The 20,462-nt window shown below is 34.7% G+C and overlaps 2 protein-coding genes across 2 annotated transcripts; one reads left to right on the top strand and one right to left on the bottom strand.

Moving 5' to 3' along the window:
* Positions 1-10,758: 10,758 nt before the first annotated feature.
* Positions 10,759-13,600, bottom strand: LOC145018974 (F-box protein FBX14-like). The gene is made up of 3 exons (XM_078976715.1): positions 12,730-13,600; positions 12,046-12,544; positions 10,759-11,970 (listed from the first exon to the last, which is right to left on the bottom strand). The coding sequence occupies exons 1-3, from the start codon at positions 13,263-13,265 to the stop codon at positions 11,194-11,196; spliced, it is 1,812 nt and encodes a 603-aa protein (XP_078832841.1). The 5' UTR covers positions 13,266-13,600; the 3' UTR covers positions 10,759-11,193.
* Positions 13,601-18,937: 5,337 nt separating this feature from the next.
* On the top strand, positions 18,938-20,020 carry LOC145047489 (uncharacterized). The gene is made up of 3 exons (XM_078995768.1): positions 18,938-19,112; positions 19,249-19,604; positions 19,823-20,020. The coding sequence occupies exons 1-3, from the start codon at positions 18,938-18,940 to the stop codon at positions 20,018-20,020; spliced, it is 729 nt and encodes a 242-aa protein (XP_078851894.1).
* Positions 20,021-20,462: the final 442 nt, after the last annotated feature.

Genomic DNA, 20,462 nt, shown 5'->3' with positions numbered 1-20,462 from the left:
TGGTTTTGAGACTATGGCTTATGTTTTTATGTTAAAGGAATTGTAATGATGTTTACCGATAACTATTTTATAAGTAATATCATTTTAAAAAAAAAATTGGGATAAATTTTGGGATGTTACAAAAAGTGCTTGAATGTCGGGACAATCGGCTGGTAACCTAGGGCACGGCAGAGAAGCTCAAAGCCCAAAATCTTGTTTATGCAATTGGCATTAGTTCCCTCACGGAAACCCTTATTCACGAATAATCTGGTTGAAAAAATCTGTAGTGGGTAAGTGTAGACCCACCTCGAACAAAGCAATCAAAATGTCGACCTTGCCCTCATGGGGGGCTATAAAGCCATGCATAGGGAGAGAAACTTGAACCCCATGTTCAGGGAAAAACAAAAACCGGAACTGGAAGGATTCTTAATCCTCAGCAGTGAGTTCCCTTCCTAAAGGAGGAGCGGAAGCCATAGAAGAATGCAAGGAAAGATCGAAAGGGTTATTTAGAGAAAAGAAGCAAAGTGATAAAGGCAGAGAGTGAGGAGGAAATTCATGGAGAAACAAGGGTTTAAATGCTACAAAAAGTGCAGTGAGCCGTCTCATGATGAAACTGCCGAGCAAAGGCAACTCAGTCTTGTCAACCGCACAGACTAGCAATAGCATTCTGCCATGTCTCTATGACTAGACCAGAATGAATATGATATTTCCTTAACACTGAATCCTACTGGTCTAAGGGACTTGTTAACATTACTGTATGCGACTACGTTAAATCTTACGGAAAGCACTGACGAGATGTTATCTCACCCTGTCGGGTCTCAGTCTTAGCCCGGACAGGCCAGCACCAGAATGAAAACTCACTTTCCCCCCACAATGAAGAATATTCCTCGTGATCCTCTCATTCTCTCATGACCAATCAGGTCATGGGCGTACTTCTCCCAATAGGAAAGTGCCACGTCTCACTCCCACACGGGGAGAGTCACCCCATTCCGTTAGTAATAGGTATAAAAGGATCCTTTCCTGTCCAAGGAAGGGGATCAACTTCTTCCCTATACAATTTTACCTAAATCTCTCTTAGAAATAAAGCTAACTTGATCGTCGGAGTGATGTCCCGGGAGAACCCCCGGCGTTCTTTAACAATTCTTCTATGTTGTGTTCTTAGGTAAACCTCCAAGACCACACGTCAACAAACGACCAATACCCTGAAGAGCTTGTCACAACAGATAAGTGTGGGGTTCCCACGTGATGATGAAAAAAAGAACATTTTTGAAGAATATTTACTGAAAGAATAGATCGGGAATGGTCCTAAACATTACGAGAGTCGGTGCATTACTTCGATCATACAAGACGATCTAAGAATGTACCACGACGTAGACATCATCAACACGTCGTGGGAATTTATTTTATCGCGATTGCATCTGACTCCACCATGACGTGGCATCACTTAACCACATCGTGGCGATCTTATTTTGCTCGACCATTTACGACATCCAGCTTTACACCACTTCGCAGCGGTGCTTTCTCACGACGTGGAAGTGTTTCAGTACACTTTTTTGAAGATTGGTTCTTTGATTTATTCTGATACGACACATTTGCATTCATAAGAAGAAGGTCCAGGAGTACTATTTCCAGCCTAAATACGAGAAGTCCAAGCTTTCCACACTTTTAGAATTCGATCCCGCCATTACTACCCAACGGGAGTCTGTTCAAATTCTTTATTTTTAATTTATGTTCTTAGGCTTAGAATGACAAATGTGGAATATGTGGTTGAGGTTGAATATAAGGATCTCAATTTTATTTTTAATATCAACGGAACCTATGTGTGTGTGTATGTGTATATATATATATATATATATATATATATATATATATATATGAGTAAATTACTGAAATCGTCCTTGTGGTTTGGTCAAAATTGCACGTTTGGTCCCTAACTTTTTTTTTGCACTCGGATCGTCCCTGTGGTTTGATTTTGTTGCGTTTTTCGTCCCTTACATACATAAAGTTAGGAACCAAACATGCAATTTTTATCAAACCATAGGGATGAAAAACGCAACAAAATCAAACCACAGGGACGATCTGAGTGCAGAAAAAAAGTTAGGGACCAAACGTGCATTTTAACCAAACCACAGGGACGATTTCAGTAATTTACTATATATATATATATATATATATATATATATATATATATATATATATATATATATATATATATATATATATCGTTTCCAAAATAGAAAAATATTACCTTTTACAATGTGTTGGTCGTAAGACTGTTCAGACAATTTAGTTATATGGAATACTTGAATGTCAAAAAAAAAAAAAAAAAAAAAAAAGTTTCTTTGTTCCTTTCTTGGAGTTTCCTTGTTCGTGTGACTTGGGAGAAGCATGGGATAAAAATCAAAATCTTGTTTTTTATTGAGAACATGCATATACTTACCGAAAAGAAACATTTGTCGTGATTTAGACAACATATCTTACTCATTAATTCGATATTTTTTGCTCATCTAATCACTTTGTAAATGTGTCCGCAAATTGTTCATCAGTAAATTCAAATCTTAAGTTAATCTTTCTTTTTTGTACATTATCTCGTATGAAATTGTTCGGTCTCTGTGTTTCTCTTTTATGATTGGTTTGGGTTGTGAGTATTTGACTTGCATTTTTATTATCATAGAAGATAAAAGTTTTGGCCGATAAGTGTGTTTTGAAGCCATAGCATCTAGGCATATTTCCTATTTGCCACGTACTCCGCGTTTGAACATGTAATATATGTTTGATTTTTGCTTTAACAACTTTGTCAACAGGTTCGTACGACAGCCTCCATATATGTTTTTTCTCTCTAATATGCATGGTTTACAAAAATGAATAAAGACAAAAAAATATAATATATATTTTTTGATTTGTATACATTTGGTCACTAAGTTTTTCTACACCACATTTGTTTTTTTTAACTTGTTTAATTGTACATATTCAGTCCTTATAAACGACTATTTCAGATAAACCGAAAAAAATGACTTAATAAGGTTATACATTTCTCAATTTATACACATTTAGTCCTCTTTTTTTTTTTGCATATTTAGTTCTTAATATATATATATATATATATATATATATATATATATATATATTTGCAAAATAAGTTTTTGTTGTTTTTTTACATATTTAGTAGTTATGACCGGCTTCTTTATGTTTTTTTTCATAACATCCTACATGAGACAATCATTAATGAGGTGTCGAGGCTGTTAGCTGATTGGCTGCTTAGGTCTTGTTTTTCGCTTAGGTCTTATGTTATAAACATCGTAACTTCTTCATATAATCTCGGATTTAACGATTTTATATCCACATATTCTTATTTGAGTCTACTACAACTTTCGTTTAGATTACTCCAATTAAAAAATAAGATATGTGTCCTTACGATCTTTATATACATGCGTTCTTTATGAATGTATGTATGAACATTTTCTTATAAAATCATAAGTAAATGTATACTATTTTTTAACAGGAATAATGTAAACGAAAATTATAATAGACTCAAATTCAAATACAAACGTGTAGATATAGATCGTTAAAATCTAAGATCGTATGAAGAAGTTACAATGTTCATAACACAAGACCTAAGCATCAAGCAGTCGAGGTCACGGTGGCCATAAACATGAACAATCTCAAACACCTCATTAATGATTGTCTCATGCATTTTGTGAGAAAAATCTAAGGAAAACATTCATAAATATTGAATTTGTAAAAGAACAATAAATACTTATTTTGCAACAAAAAAAAAATATTAATGACGAAATGTATAAAAAAATATTAATGACTAAATATGTACAAAGTGATAAATATATTACCCTATTAAGTCATTTTTTTCAATTTATCTGGAGTATTAGTCATAAGGATTCAATGTGTACAGTTAAATAAGTTTTAAGCAAGTTGAAAGTATAAATATGGATGAAAAAAACTCAATAACCAAATATGTATAAATCGAAAAGTATATCATCAATTTAATTCGTTATCCCAAAAAAATAATAATAATAAAAAACCTTGGTGTACCGATTTCGTTAGAATAGAAGAATTTTGCTACATATGTTATTAGGGAGATGATTTGTACACAATAATTTTTCTCCATACACAACAATTGATGTTTTAAAATGTTGTACTGTACAACTCTATAATGCATAAATTGTTGTGTACGGTAAAAAACTGTTGTGTACGAATCACTTCCCATGTTATTATTATATCATAACTATGAAACAGTGATAATTTAATGATAAGATGCTTTATATTTAGTTATTGTTGTGATTGATAAAAATACCTTTCGACCTAAAACCAAATCCCAAATCAAAAGACACTTTCGCCCTCTCCTATACCCCCTCACCAAACTGTGTGTTTTTAGGGATTGGGTAGGGGTAATGTTTCAACCAATGTCCACGTGTCGGAAGGAGAGACCATGGTCCACTCTCATATTAAAAATGGTAAAAAAAAGCATAGAGAAAAGGAAAAGGCAGAGTTTCTAATTCTCACCATTCATTTAAAGTAATTTCGCATACTCATTTCCCACTTTGATGGTACTAAGCCCATTGCCATAACAACAAACAAGATAGGATATGATGTAATAAAGTCATGACCAAAAGATCTCTCTCCTAATTATTGCTACTTGTGTTTCGATTCGGTGTGGTGATGCTTTTATAACTTGTATTAATCGTACTAAATATTGTACATTAATGTTTAGGTAATTCTGTTATGGAGTCTCCTTTGAAAGGAATGTGTAGACTGTTATTAAAATGGAAATTTGTGAAGTCATAGTGGCATGGCTCTAATAATATGCTGACACGCGGAATTTTAACAATAAATTTGATGTTAATAAGTAGTATAACAATAAATTTTGTATAATACTTATAATGTTAGACTATTCGTTGATGTAAAAAGTAAAAACGCTTTTATGTAGTTTTACATCATTTTTTATATGCTTTTGTGATGAAGTAGTTTTACACCATTTTTATACAAAATATGATATTTAGCATAAAAAAATGTTGTTGAGTTGGAAATATGCCTAAATGCAATATAAAACCTTTTTGTTTTAATGAATGTATCTAGGTACATTTGGATAGAGAAATCTGCGAAAAAGTCTCAAAGTTTTGCCCCAGTTTATGATTTAATCTCAAATTAAATTTCATTAATGAAAAAGGATGGGTTACCGGCTATTACATTCACTTTGGTCCTTTGAACCGGTAAACCTTTGATTAGCCGGTTACCCAAGCTTTAAAATCTCTCTTATGTGTTTCTCCTTCTCTCCCCTCTCTTTCTCTCGTTTTATTTGCAGGTGGGTAACCAAAATTGTGAAGATGAACAAGAATATACCTCTATTTCTCTTGTTTGTTCACCAAGGCCATATGGAGTTCCTCTCATTTGATTTGTAGGTGGGTAACATGTGAGATGGTGGTGTTCTACGGGAGGAGATATGTAGATGGTGGTGTTCTACAAGCTTCTCAACACTGATCTACTCAAACGTGTTGATTGGGTGATTGAAATCAACCCATATATACACTAGATCCTCTTCGTCTTTACAACAATCCATCATTTTCCTAATGTCTAATTTCCTTTTTTTTTCTGATTCTGATTCATAATTAGGATTTTAGGTTACCCTCCATTAACCTTCCATGTCACCCATTCCTCTATAAAACCCTTCCATGGTGTTCTACAAGCTTTTCAACACTGATTTGGTCAAACTTTTTCCCTGGTCAATGGTCCATAAAACGGGGCAGAATTGGAATTCGGAGTTAGTGATGGTGGTGGAGTGGGAGGTGGAAAGGGTTGAAGCAACGAGATTCCAATGTTTCTTTATACATTGAGGGGTGGTTTAAGGGCAAAAACGGGGACAAAAGAAGAAGGTTGTTTCATCAATGGTGAAGGTGAATGTGAAGTCGAATGGAATTGGGATGGGGGAAGGGTTGTCACGATATGGTAATGGAATTGGTTTTGAGTTGTGGTAAGTTGGAACGGAATTGAAGAATCCTTAGGTACATTCGTTGACCGAGAGTTAGTCAAACCTAGTTCCAATGGTCCTTCAATTACAACAGATGTAGGTACAACTTCATGTTCACTAACAAACCTCATCATTTTCTCAGAAGCACCTCTAATAGCAAAAACTTCTTGAGGGGGATAAAGAACATATTTTACAAAAACTTCAGTTTATGGGTTCTTTAATAGACCCATGATTAACCTAATAATTTCGTTGATTGTTGAACATCTTTTATAGAAACTGCAATTTGAGTCATGGGTCGACCTATGACTGTAATGTTGTTCCATGAATAGACCCATGATACCTAATAATTTCTTTGCTCTATTGTTGTTTTCTGCATATCTAACACATATAGTATCAATAGAGATAGAGATAAGAAATGTATTGAATATATGTGTTTGTAGAAGAATGAATGGGAGATTACCACAGGAAGCAACAAATTGTTGCTTCGATCTGACTTCCATGTGAAAAGGTAACCTGAGGGAAGAGGTAACCTGCTGAAAAGGTAAAAAGGGTTAAAGTGATTATATTACCCGGTTTCCTGTTCTTTTTTGTTAATGAAATTTAATTTAGGATTAGATCATTAACTGGCCCAAAACTTTGGGACTTTTTCGCAAATTTCCCTATTTGGATATGTCAATAATGTTACAATAATTTGTATTTATGAAGATAAAAATTATAAGTATTATGTATTTTAATATTTTTTTAATAGAAACTACAAAATAAGTGAATCCAATTAATAGGTCACAAAGGATCCTCATGTAATTTGTAGTACAGTTTGAATGTTCTAGGTGGATTTAAAAGTATTTTTTATATATTTTTATAAGTGACAAATAAGTATCTTAGGTTGTTATTTCTTTCTGTTGCACCGTGCAGGTGTTCAGACTCAAGAAATAGACAGAAAGTCAAGTTTAGTAACATGACATCCTTGCAACTAAGGATGTGATTTAAAACCGGAAAACCGGACCGGAACCGGAATATATAGAACCGGTTCCAGTTCCGGGTTTAAAAAATGACTTTATCCGGGTTCCGGGTAATCTAGGTTTGGGTTCATCAGGTTCGATCAGACTGGGTCTAAGAACCAGAACCAGTGTTAGGAACCGGAACCACTTTTAGGGGCCGAAACCGGTTTTAGTGAAATGTTTAAAACATGCATATCTCATTTGTTTCAAGTCCGTTTAACATACGGTTTTTTCCAATGTGTAGTTTAGAGTTTGTACATGATTTTAGAATATAAGTTTGCATTTTTAGTTTTATATTCATTGACTTACAGTGCCCCAAAGTTGAAATATCAAAGCTGGAAGTTTTTAGTTTTTCAGTTTTTTTTCTTATTCCGTGAATGTTTTTAAAATATGCATATCTAATTCGTTTGAAGTCGGATTGACATGTGGTTTTTTCTAACTTATAGTTTAGAGTTTGTACATGATTTTAAAATATAATTTTGTCATTTTTTGGTTTAATATTCAAGGACTTACAACCCCCAAAAGTCGGGATATCAAAGTTGAAAATTTTCAACTTTTCAGCTATTTATTTTTGTACTTTGAATTCTGTGAAAATGTTAACACATGTATATCTCATTCGTTTAAATTGAGATTGACACGTGGTTTTTTCCAGAGTGTAGTTTAGAGTTTGTACATGATTTTATACTATAATTTTGTCAATTTTGGTTTCATATTCAATGACTTACAGTCCCCCGAAGTCAGAATGTTAATATGAAAATTTTTAAAGTTCAACTCACTACGTAGTAAGTAATTACCAAAAAATTCCAGGCTTTTCGGGTTTTCCGGTTCTAAACTCACTTTATCCGGTTCCAACCTACCCACTTTGATGTTTCCGGATTTTTCCGGTTCTAGACCCGCTTTACCTAGTACCGTACCCGGAACCGGTTCCTATATATCGGTCCAGTTTTCGGTTCTACAAAATCCCATTAACCGGTTCTGGGTCCATCCGGTCCGGGTTTGGACCCACTTTCATCCTTACTTGCAACATCGTTCGATCGTAAACTCATTCAACCAATAAGTTGGACAACTTTGGATTCAAGTCGCTAGGCCAATAAAGATATCATGTTACATTAGTTAAATGTAAATTGGACAACTCTGGATTGAAGATAATGATACCGCCACATTAGTTAAATATAAGTTGGACAACTCTGGATTGAAGTCACCAGCCAATAAGGAGATCATGTTCAGAATGAAAGAACAAAGGACACACCAACATCAGACAAAGTCTTTGTAAGGTTGTAAATTAGTATTTTACAATAACTACGAAAGTGTTATGTTCCTTTACTGTTGCTCCATATGATGGTGATATCATGAAGGATTTAGAAGCTAAACATCCATACAAGTTATCCATATTTATGTTTAGCATCATATTTATTTAGTCTCCTATTGTAGTGGAGATTGATAGTGTCATTGATTGCATTTAATCGTTTCCTAAAAGAATTTCGTATAGAAAAGACGACTTGAAAGAACAATATATTTTGGACGCCTATATGGAGAAGGGCCTATTGTAGCCATAGCCATGCAAATTTTATTAACAGGTACGTTATGAAAGAGAGATGGTAGATATGTTACTCTCAATGACATATTCGTTGTGAAAACTATCTGTAACGTGTCTTCAAAAATGTTATGTTGTTTGTGAATTTCCAGTCTTGGAGTCCTCCAATAGAGTGACCCACGAATGGACCAATACAATCTCTACCATTATCCATGTTTGAGCGAGTTGGTTGCCATGTTTTGGTTGGGATGGTTCGGTTGTAGGTTGGATTTTAGGAACATCTCCGAGAAAGAGTTGTGTTTTAAGAACATACTCAACTTCCGATTCAGACGGGGGTTGGGTTTTCGAAACATATTTAGGAAGAGTTGAGAAGTTAGTGAAGAGGGGGTGGATTTCAGATAAGATAAAATGGTTGCAAGCCATGAAATTGAAATTGGTTAGTTAGATAAATAAATGCGGCTAGGTAAAGTGGTGTTGAAGGATCTGAATAAAAAATGTTCATAGTAATTATGTTTGAACTATTAACAAGTGATAGGTTTCGATCAGAGTTTAGAATAGTGTTATTATAGAGAAGTATTTGAATTAATTTGAGTGAAAAATGATTGAATGGCACTAGAATGTTAGAAGGCTGATTGAATTTGAAAGTTTAAAATGTTAGTAGTTATAGGACATTTAAAAAAAATAATAATAATAAAATAAAAAACCCGTTGAGTGGCAGCAATGTACTGAAATTTTCACCATACGAACAGAAAGTACGGAAAGAAAATACCAACCAGGGGAGTGTTTCCACATTCACGGTATAGCCATATTTTCCCAGCGCACAATACAGTTGGTATATGCCCGTTGGCCTTATAATTTAGTAAAATCGGCAAAATTTTATAGAACATGGTTGTAGTGGGTATTAATCCGTATTGTAAATATTTATAATTATAAATATATACATATATTATGTTTATAGTTAAAAATAAAAACAACTGGCTTTATTCTAAATAAATAAGGACTATTATAGGTCTTGAAAAGGCATAGCCCTTTAGAAGTTTGGCAGCTCCATAAAGCAAATTCAAGTGGTGGTGACATCTGAAAAGACTGTTTTGACCCCACAATCTTTATTTAAATAAAATATACCTATCAGTGTGCACAAAGTACAAGTGGAGAATGCAAAAGAATAGAAATATGGGTTAGGTGTGTGAAGGGACCACCAATGTTTGTACTTTTATTTTTTCTTTTATCAATGTTTGTACTTGTACAATTCTTTCCACACATCATCCAATGGTCTACCTTCACCATCAATATCGCTTCTTATTTTATTTTATTTCCTCATTGTATCATCGTACAGGGTATTTTAGTCTATAGAATTTGCTAAGTGTTACTAATTTTTATTTAGTTTATGATTCAAATTAATATCAAAACTTCGTTTAAGTTGCAATCTTAAGATCATACAAACAAAAAACAAATGTAATCGGGATATATTGAATTTTAGGATTTTGATTATGAGATTGCAATCATAAGCTCCATCTCTTTTTCTCGTACATTTTATAATTGTTCTATCATCTACTATTTATTCATACTTAGGAATTCGTCATTTATGTTCGAAAACTTATGTAAAATCTAAAAAATTGTTTGTTCATGTTGAAAAAAATCTTGTTCACTCAACTCGAAAAAGGGTATTACATATCAAAATGAAGCCTAATAGAGCATCACAATTTCTTTTCCTATATTCTCGAAAACTTATGTACATTGTAACAATAATATTATTTCTTCTCTTTTTCGTTTAAGATGTTTTATTTTTATTTGTTGTCATTTATACAAACACAATCTTACAAACAAATTTGAAGACTTTAATTGTGGTAGGATTGGATTCCAATCCCAATCTAATTTTGTGGGAGCTTATAAATACACAACAATTTTATATTAAATAATAGTTTAATAATATATTTGTACTTAGAATAATGGAAAATAGATGCCAATTAAGCTACAACAACTCGTACTTTATGCAATTAAGACTTGTACTTGGCTCGATATTTGGTAATTTTCCCTTCTAAGAAAAAGATCCACCTTTCTTTCTTTCCTACGAAGTACTCCAACAGAAAGATACGACATTCAAGAACCAAGTCAAACAAAATATGCCTTGACAGCTTGTACTTGATGCATCAAAACTGATACATTTCTCAATATTTTGCCATTTCTTTTATTGGGACAAAAAAGCACCCAACCCAATCCAGATTTTTCCAACGGATCTAAGTGATTTTTTTTTTTACCAAAAGATATCTGAAAACATAGTATTCCAATAAAGAAGATATGAATGTATCATTAAGAGGACATGATATACCTTGTGCAGGTATGAATCTAAAAAAACCTAACATCTGAATACAACATGAAGAACAGGATTCAGATTTTAGAGGTCTCTGCTACCAAATTAAAGAATACTATCATCAATTCATTATCATCTACCCTTCTGCTTCTTCAAGAAACTTCACAAACTTTCAAAATATCTAACCACTTTTTAGGATCAAACAGACAAATCAAGATGGCTTTTTGTTTTTTTTAAAATCTTTCTCCCATGGCCATACCCACCTCAAAGATCCAAAATCTTTTATGGCAAGAAAAAACTCATGTTCTAAGCCAAAAGACAGCCGGGTTGCGAGGATCATTAGGCGACCCACGAATCTTGAAACGGGTATAACTGAAAATGTATATAAAATTCAAAGGATGTTGACAAACTGTGGTGCATCGGGTCGTGGGCCATCGAGAGAGCGATACATATAAAGCGTATCGACGAAATCGCCCCTCACCCTGTCTTCTTCCTCATCTGTATCCTCATCCCTACGAAAAACTTCCACCACTAATTTGGGCAGGATTCTAGCAATCTCCATGCACCCTTGGCGGGTGACCCTACATGATGACAGCCAAACAAACCTCATATTATAGAAATGATGCAAACCGGATTGTAAACCCGAGTCACCAAACGGGCTATCTCTGATCTCCAGTTTTTGCAAATTTGTGCATCCTTCAAGAACATATTTCAACCCGGTATCACTGTCCCCATTAAAAGCCACAGACAATGTTCTCACCAGTTTACCATACTGCCCGATGTAGCTAAATGCCCGGTCGGTCAGCAGCCCGGAAACAGCTAGACGGGTCAGCTTCTTACAGTTCTTCACAATGGCTCCAAAACCCTCGTCCATGGGCTCACCCGTGACCCGATCCGGTCTGTATCTTCCTATTATACACAGACGAAACACAACAAGATCCGGGCAGTTTTTGGACATGGCTACAACCGCTGCATTTGTCATCTGTTGACAGAAGTAGAGGATGGATTCTAGTTTTGAACACCCGATGGAAATAGCAAGGAGACCTACTTCTGAGACTGGGCCCTCCACGTTTTCTGAGGCGTCTATGGGGAAAACCCGAAGCTCACGAAGATCTTTACATGTGTCCGCCACCGCCTGAAGTCCTTCGTCACAGATGGAATCAAGCGCCTGGAAGAAATACATGGAAAAAAGTGTTTTTAAGATTTTTCAGAATTTCGTATCGACAAAGTTTGGAAAACTTACCCAGAAAACCTGTAGTTTATGACAGTGGCGGATGGCTGGGCGGAGCTGGTGGGGTTCGATGCTAGCGTAGCTGAGATTCAAAGAGGTGAGATTAGCATACAGCGGTAAGAGCGCCGGTAGATGTTCAGGTGTGATTTCACGGAAGCCGGAGAGACAAACTATCGATCTGCAAGCAGCAAAAGCAGAGGTGTAATCGGGCTCTTGTTGACCGATGATACCCAGCGTGCCAAAGGAGCCAGTGCCTAAATGGGTTAACTGCGGTGACCGGAGGATTAACCGGTAAAGCTGCCCTATCGAAACGTAACGGTTCAATCTAAGCTTCTTTAACAATGGTGATCTTGCTACTAGTCTCTCTAAGGCCTCGAAATTAAATGGGGTTTCGACGCAATCGAAACTCAATGACTCCAAATGGGTCGTACCCTCTGGTGGAAAGAAAGAAATCCAATCCACTTCATCGTCGGAAACGTCGTCTTCAACCAACTCAAGAACACGAAGATTTCTGATTGCAAAATGAAGGTATAAGATAACATCATTTAATTAATCAATCTTCATTACATTCCAAGCGAAATCAACTAAATTGTTACTCCGAAATCGGTATCAATTTCAGATCGAGGTATGAGTGAGTGATGTAAACAGATCTAAGTTAAGTTGTGAGAAGAATGAAATTTGGAACCCTAGATTTACCTGCACTCGCTGGCGATAATTGCGAGTCCACTCGTTCCGAAACCTTCACAGCAAACTAAAACAAGCTCCTTGAAATTCGGAAAGGAGTGAGCAATCATGGCGAGATCATCATCGGTGATGGACATGCGTTTCAGGTAGATCTTCTCCAGCGAACGATAAGCAGTGGCCAAGGCAGACACCCAAGGGCTAAAGTGCGCACCCCAATCAGCCGGCAATAAGCTAAAATCAGCAAACCGGGGTTTCCCCTTCAAAGAAACCGACCGGATTCTCTTGAATCGGTTGGTCACTCGACGTGGAGCCACAGAGTAACAGTTTCCGATGAACAGATCCGATCTGGTGTACGCTTCCGCGCGGTACCATGATTTGCAGACGAGCGAAACGGCGTTACGGTCACGCCGTGATTTCAAGAAAATCAAAACGTTTTCAAGTACGTTTTCAAGAACCTGATCTGGGTACGGCGTGAAAAACTCCCCGGGTTCAGGTCCGGCGCCGGTAACGGAGTTTCTCAACTTACCACCACCGTCATCTTCAGACATTTCCGACGACACCCACTTCGATCTAGCTTGATGTGATTATAAAAAGATTGAATCTTATTCTTCAGATCAGAGAGAGAATCAAAGAGTATACTAAATTTAGGAGGAAAGACGATTGAAACTAATAATTTAGGTGGTTTTTTCTTCTCGCTCTCTTTCTACAAAAGTGTGCATAGGGATTCTCCATGCCCTCTTGTTCTATATCACTGCCTCTTTATTCATCTGCGAAATCTAATTGGCTACACACACAGAACTCTATTATTTGGGGGTTTTGTCTTTTATATTGTACTGCTGCTACCCACTAGTACATTGGTACATAACATAATGGTTACCCTAATTTCTTATAACCAAACGGATGGGATTTTAATTTTATATTCGATGTCCAGCATCACGCTAGCTCTTTAATATAAGATTCAGGTTTCATGCTTATGTTTATCTTTTTACTTAGGGTGAATTACACCATTCGTCCCTCGTGCATATGTCAAAATGCACGTTTAGTCCCTATTTTCAAAAATTAACTTGGGTCATCCCTGTGTTTGTTTTTTCTTGCACACTTAGTCTCTATTGACATGAAATGACTATTTTACCATTAATTATTTATTTTTCATTTTCTTTTATTTCTTTATCATTTTTATATTAAAAAAGAAAAAATAAAATAAAACAAATATGCCCACCCCTCCCCTTCCATTTCCCAAGCTCCAAAATTTTCACAGATAATCCCCTACCACCTATCACTGCCAAAACCTCCGGTACCACTATCTATCACCGCCAACACCTCCTATAACCAAACCATAATATGAAAACCTTACACATGCCTTCTTCCTCGATCTGAAACCCTAGATGGAAATCGGGATATAAATGCGTCTGAAGAAGGATATCGATTTGAACATATTTTGATGACTTTTTCCTCAATCTGAACCTTGCACCTACCTTCTTCTCTGATCTTTATATGTGTCAACGACTTCTTCATCGATCTCGAAACCCTAGCTGATGGAGAACGATGATGACGCACAGGTGAAGAAGACGAGCACCGGATTCCAGAATCGGTGATGGTTTCGCTGGAGAAAAAGAACCGATCTGAATGACCTTGCAACTGTGATTTCGCTAGAGAAACATAATAGATCGGAATGACCCAAATCTTTAGAACGAGGATCACAACCCTTTATCTTCTCTCAAGACTCCCAATGGTGGTTTCACTGATTCTATCAGGTCTTCATTGTTTTTATCATATCTTCGTCGTTTGAAACCATCCTCGATATCCTACTCGACGGTTTGAAACCATCATCATCGGAGATCTTAGATCCGGGATGAGAGAGTATCAGATTTAAGAAGAATGTTTATCTGATTGGAGAAGAAGGAAGGTGAGGAGAGAGATGCGGTGGTTTTGAAGGACGAAAATGGTGGTGAGTGGTACTCCAACGATGCTATTGGACAGTTCTCTGGTGATGGTGGTGATCGGTGCTCCGGCGATGGCGGTGGTCGATGCTCCGGTGGTGGTGGAAAGGAATGGTGGTCTTAGTGATTAATTTGTGAGCTGATAACAGAAGGTTGGGTGGGATGGAAATGAAATTTTTTTTTTATTTTTTTAAACTACAAAATAATTCATAATTAAATTAAAAATAAAATAATAAGGGTAATATAGTAATTTTATGTCTGGTAAAGGATGCAACATGCAATTTTAAACTAACGAGGGATGAAACATGCAACTTTTAACCAAACGAGGGACGATCCGAGTTAATTTTTAAAAATAGGGACTAAACACGCTTTCTGGCATGTGCACGAGGGACAATTGGTGTAATTTACCCTTTTACTTACTAGCTCATATCAATCAATGATTTTTAATTTAGTAAAAGCTTTTCTGCGACTCGAATGTGTATGGAACCCCATGGCATAATATCCGGTGTTGCTATTGGTACCCATTTTCATTTTATGGGTCAAAAACCATTTTGACTTTCGGTAAAATAACTTAATTTGGTGAGATTTGTGATAGTAATTACATATTCATATTTGTCTGTGACTATCTACGACATCTTTATTGAACATTTTCTTCCCACTCCATCCAACTATCAATTTATCAAAAGTTAATTAATATTAACATTTTTATCCATTACAGGTAAAACATATTTTTAGTTTATATCATTTTCTATTTAAAAAAAGTTAATTTCAATCATCCTTACTTCAATTTATATATATATATATATATATATATATATATATATATATATATATATATATATATATATATATATATATATATATATAATAAATATGGAGCGTGGGAATTCGTCGCACAACATGTAATTTTCAATATATATATATATATATATATATATATATATATATATATATATATATATATTATGCCCCACTACTTAACATCATTTTCAATATATATTTTTCAACATTTTAACAATATATTTTTTTACCTGCGCCGCACAACGTGTAAATTTGTCTAGTTAAGTATATATTGTTTGAAATAATAAAAAATTATCTACATATTTATTTTAACAAAAGAAATAGATTCAAATTAAAATACAAGAGGAATTTTTTTTAGTATTTCAACAATATATAGTTAATGAGTATTAATAAGTGGTAGATTTAATTTAAGATTATTCTTAATAATTGTTAAAATATAGTTGTTATTGCGATATAATAGTTGTTTTTTCTTATATTTAAGATTATTCGTTTAAAAAGTAATAATAAAACCTATTAAAGCTGAATAAAAAAAATAAAACATATAAACGAATGATGTAAACGAAAAACAAATAAAAAAAATTAAATAATTATATTTGATGTTTGATATTTATCCGAGGTTCTATTTTAATTTATTTATTCGAGCAAAATATATTTAAAAAAATATTATATAATGTGACCGAACAAAACTAAAAAAAAAAGTATATGAAATCGTATATTCGAATATGACGGCAAAAATATTAAAAGACTTTTAAACCCTAAAAACAAATATGAATAAATAAAGATAAGAATAAATAATAATAATAATAATAATAATAATAATAATAATAATAATAATAATAATAATAATTTGTTAAAAGAAAATGAAAATGATAAATGAATAATAAGTTATTATTTTTAGACAAAATTTCAAGATTGTTCCCTAATCCCTATGGTTTACACAATATCGCACTTTGAAGACTTTCTAGCAAAAAGTCACGCGAATGGTCCTTAAGGTTTCATTTAATTGCGCGATTGGTCCTTGACCCTAACCTCGTCACTTTTGAACCGTTAGTGAAGGGGTAAATTTGTCTTTTCATCTTGCAGTCACTCTAATAATCAATCATTATGCACATAATATACGCATGAACTCTGCAATTAAGTATAAAGATCATCTTCCCCAGCTACCCATTACCCTTTCGCATTTATCTTCATCTTCTCCAACAGAACACAAGGCGAGGATCATCTGTCGATTGAAAACGATAATGGTGTTAACGTTATGGTCACTTCGTTCCAAATACACGAAAGCATCAAACTATGATTTGGAAAGGATATACCGTAAGTGACTTACTAAAGTGATCTTTGATTTTGTCGATTTGATATTATGCCCAAATTTTTGAAAATTTTTTTGTTATTCTTTTTTTCAGAGGGAATAAGCAACTATTTCACTCTGAAAATCCATCATGGTCGGATATTCACAAAAAGCCTTGGGAGAAGGTACGTAGATGGAACAATAGACTATGTTGACTTCGTAGATATTGATGTTTTCTCTGTGCATGAGTTGGATACAATGGTTCGAGAAATAGGGTACGTAGAAGGACAAACTTTATATTATCATTTTCTTATTCCAAAAGTAGAGTTAGACTTTGGTCTATTACCTCTAGGAAATGATGGGGATGTTCATTGTATTGTCAAATTATGTGGAAAAAAATAATCTTTTAAGTATCTACATAGAGCATGGGCATACAAGGGTTAACAGTTATTTTTTGTCCCCCACTAAGGTTATTATTGAGGAGTTGGTTACTTATGTATCCCCTGAACTAGATAGGAACCAAAATAAGGGAAAAGTTGTTGGATCTTCTAGGAAAAAATTAGACTACTCCCTGTCTATTGTGCCATATGGAACATTTGATGGACCTTCACAAGTGATACAAGATAGTGAGCCAGTTATGGATGATGATCCAGTTATGATTGATGAGACAGTTTTGAATGATGAACCAGTTACGAATGACGAACCAGTTATGAATGATGTGCCAATTATGAATGATGTGCCAATCATAGATGATCAATATGATGAGCCAATTATGAATAATGATCCAGTTGTACATGATGAATATGATTGTGAGGATACTGCAGACTAAAGTGAATTTGATAGTCAGCATGATGCAAAAAAAATAGTGTCTGATGAGGAACCTTTGATAAATGATGTGGAGGTGAACATGATCAACTTATGTAGTGTACTGGATGAAGACATTGACTTGGGCCAGCCTGATCCGACAAACAATAATAAAGAGGAACATGAAGACATTGAAGATGAACCTTTAGAAGTCTTAGATAATGATGTCTTTGAGTCATTTGCTAGTGAAAAAGAGCCTAGAAAGAAATTGTTAATGTCTATTCTAAAACCAGTCGCTTGTTCATACGGTGAGGTTCACACTAAAGCTTTTAAGATTGGTCAGACGTTCAAGGAAAAGGAAAAAATAAGAGAAGTTATTGCCAACTACTCTGTAAAAGAAAGGAGGGATCTACATTATGTAAAGAATGACAAGACAATAGTTAGGGTAAAGTGTAGGTGTATTGTTCCTGAATTGATTGATGACAGTAATAAAGGTAGGGGTAATTTAGTACTTTCCGAGAAAACAACTTGTCCATGGGTGCTTTTTATATCTAGGGCAGACGAGAAACAAGTTTGGACTGTCAAAACATACGAAGATTGTCATTCTTGTTTGAAAACAAGGACAGTGAGGGCTTGTTCATCTAAGTTTCTAGCTAACAACATATTGCATCAAGTTGAAAGTAACCCGAAGAACCCTACACGTGCTTTAAAGGAGGACTTAGTACAAAGGTATTCACTTTCAATATCAAACATGAACGTATTCCGAGCGAAAGCTATGGCAAAACAATATGTTTATGGTGATTATGAAAAGCAGTATGGTGTTTTGAGAGAATATTTCATGGAATTGAAGTCAAAGAATCCAGGAACAACTGTGAAGATAGATGTCGAAATTGAACCCAATTTGTGTTCTGAAACAAGGATCTTCAAATGAATATATATATATATATATATATATATATATATATATATATATATATATATATGCTTAGGTCCATTGAAGGAGGGATCTAAAAAAGGTTTGAGGGTTTTCTTGGATTTGATGGTACGTTTCTGAAGGGTCCCTTTCCAGGACAGATTCTTACTGCAGTTGGGCTTGATTCGAACAATGGCATTTACCCAGTTGCATATGCTATTGTAGAGACTGAAAATATTAACTCTTGGACATCGTTTTTGGAACACTTGGGTGGTGACTTAGATTTGAATTCTTCATCTAACTTCACTTTCATTTCAGATCGGCAAAAGGTACCCTCTAACTTCAACAACTTTTACCTTTTTTTTTTCATTTACTAACTTATTTTAATTGTACTCACATGGAATCTTGGTTGCAATAGAGAAGTTATTTCCATCAGCTGAGAAAATGTTCTGTTTAAGACATGTGTATGACAACATGAAATTGAAGCACAAAGGAGATGAATTGAGGGAAGCAGTATGGTGTTGTGGAAAAGTATACAACATACCAAATTTTAATAGGGCTATGGAGAAACTGAAAAAGCTTAACCCAGAAGCACATGAGTGGTTAAGTAAAATTCCTGTAAAACATTGGGCAAGATCCCATTTCTCTGGTAAGTATCATACTCTTTTCACTAAGATATTTCATAACTGATTTTAGTAATTAATTGTTTGGTTTTATATATATGGGAAGGGCATTGACTGATAGTTTGACAAATAACTTGTGTGAGGTATTTAACTCAAAATTAGATGAGGCAAGGGACAAGCCTATAATCACTTGTTTAGAATACATTGGAGAGTACCTCACAAAGAGAATAGTAAATGTTCATAAGGTGCTAGACAAATGCAAAGGTTCTCTAAGTACAACTGCAACAACAATCTTAGAAAACAATAAGACTGACGAAAATAAGATGAGGGTTCTATTTAATGGAGTTGATAAATATCAAGTGACTGGTCTATGGATGGAGCAGTATGTTGTGAACTTGAAAGAGAGGAGTTGCACTTGCAGGAAATGGGACATTATAGGTATTCCATGCAAGCATGCTATTGCTGCAATGTATGATAAGATGCAGAATGGGTCAGAATGTGGAGATCTTGAGGCTTGGGTGAGCAAATGTTATTGGCTTAGTACATGGAATGCTATGTACCAACACACAATTGACCTAATAAATGGAAGGAGCATGTGGCCTAGATTTGATTGTCCAACAACCCTTCTCCCACCCAAACATCACAAACAGGTTTGTTGTCATACATGTTTTTTATAATTTAACTTGAAACTATTTAATAAACTTGTTAATATGTAACCATATAAATTTGTTTATAGGTTGGCAGGCCAAAGAAAAAAAGGAAGAGGGCAGTTGATGAGCCAACTCAAAGTACCAAGTTAAGTAGGAAACACTTGACAGTTACCTGCAGCAAATGCCACAATAAAGGTCACAATGCTAGGACTTGCAAGGGGCAGGGAGGTCCTAGTGAAGCTGGAAAGGGGAGTGAACAGAAGGGAAAACATGTTGTAGCTTAGTTTGTAGTTCTAAGTAATCTTTTGCTATTATGTCTAATTAAAGTTAGAACATGTTTTGTCACAACTGGAAATTTTGTGTTATGTAATCTATACACTCAAGTTAATGTGAATCCAAAACTTAAGAACACGATTGACACCTACTATTATGACATCAAAAACTCCAATCAAAGGCATCATACAAGTACTACAAATAGTCATCAAACAATTGGAGACCCTAGAAGTCCTTGTTTAAGTCCATTTTGGACTAGGACTTCCTTATTGGATCCAAATGGACCAATAAGCTTCCAATTAGACTATCATGGGCTTAGAACCCTAATTGGGCTCTAATTGGACCCACACTAATTTATTTCAACATTTTGGGCCATGTTGGGCCTAGAATGAAATGAATTAAAAGCCTTGATACATGAATAACCTAAACTAGTCCAATAAAAATATAAAAATC

This window comes from Lactuca saligna, chromosome 1 (genome assembly GCF_052625555.1).
Source record: "Lactuca saligna cultivar CGN05327 chromosome 1, ASM5262555v1, whole genome shotgun sequence".
NCBI lineage: Eukaryota > Viridiplantae > Streptophyta > Magnoliopsida > Asterales > Asteraceae > Lactuca > Lactuca saligna.
This window is presented reverse-complemented; position numbering and strand designations above follow the sequence as displayed.

Excerpts from the sequence above, each read along its gene's own strand:
- LOC145018974 (XM_078976715.1), bottom strand. The coding sequence starts at position 13,265 with ATGTCTGAAGATGACGGTGGTGGTAAGTTGAGAAACTCCGTTACCGGC. Across the intron at positions 12,545-12,729 it reads ATTATCGCCAGCGAGTGCAG|AAATCTTCGTGTTCTTGAGT; the intron begins GTAAATCTAGGG and ends TTTTGCAATCAG. Across the intron at positions 11,971-12,045 it reads ATAAACTACAGGTTTTCTGG|GCGCTTGATTCCATCTGTGA; the intron begins GTAAGTTTTCCA and ends TATTTCTTCCAG.
- LOC145047489 (XM_078995768.1), top strand. The coding sequence starts at position 18,938 with ATGAAATTGAAGCACAAAGGAGATGAATTGAGGGAAGCAGTATGGTGT. Across the intron at positions 19,113-19,248 it reads GGCAAGATCCCATTTCTCTG|ATGAGGCAAGGGACAAGCCT; the intron begins GTAAGTATCATA and ends ACTCAAAATTAG. Across the intron at positions 19,605-19,822 it reads GTGGAGATCTTGAGGCTTGG|GTTGGCAGGCCAAAGAAAAA; the intron begins GTGAGCAAATGT and ends ATTTGTTTATAG.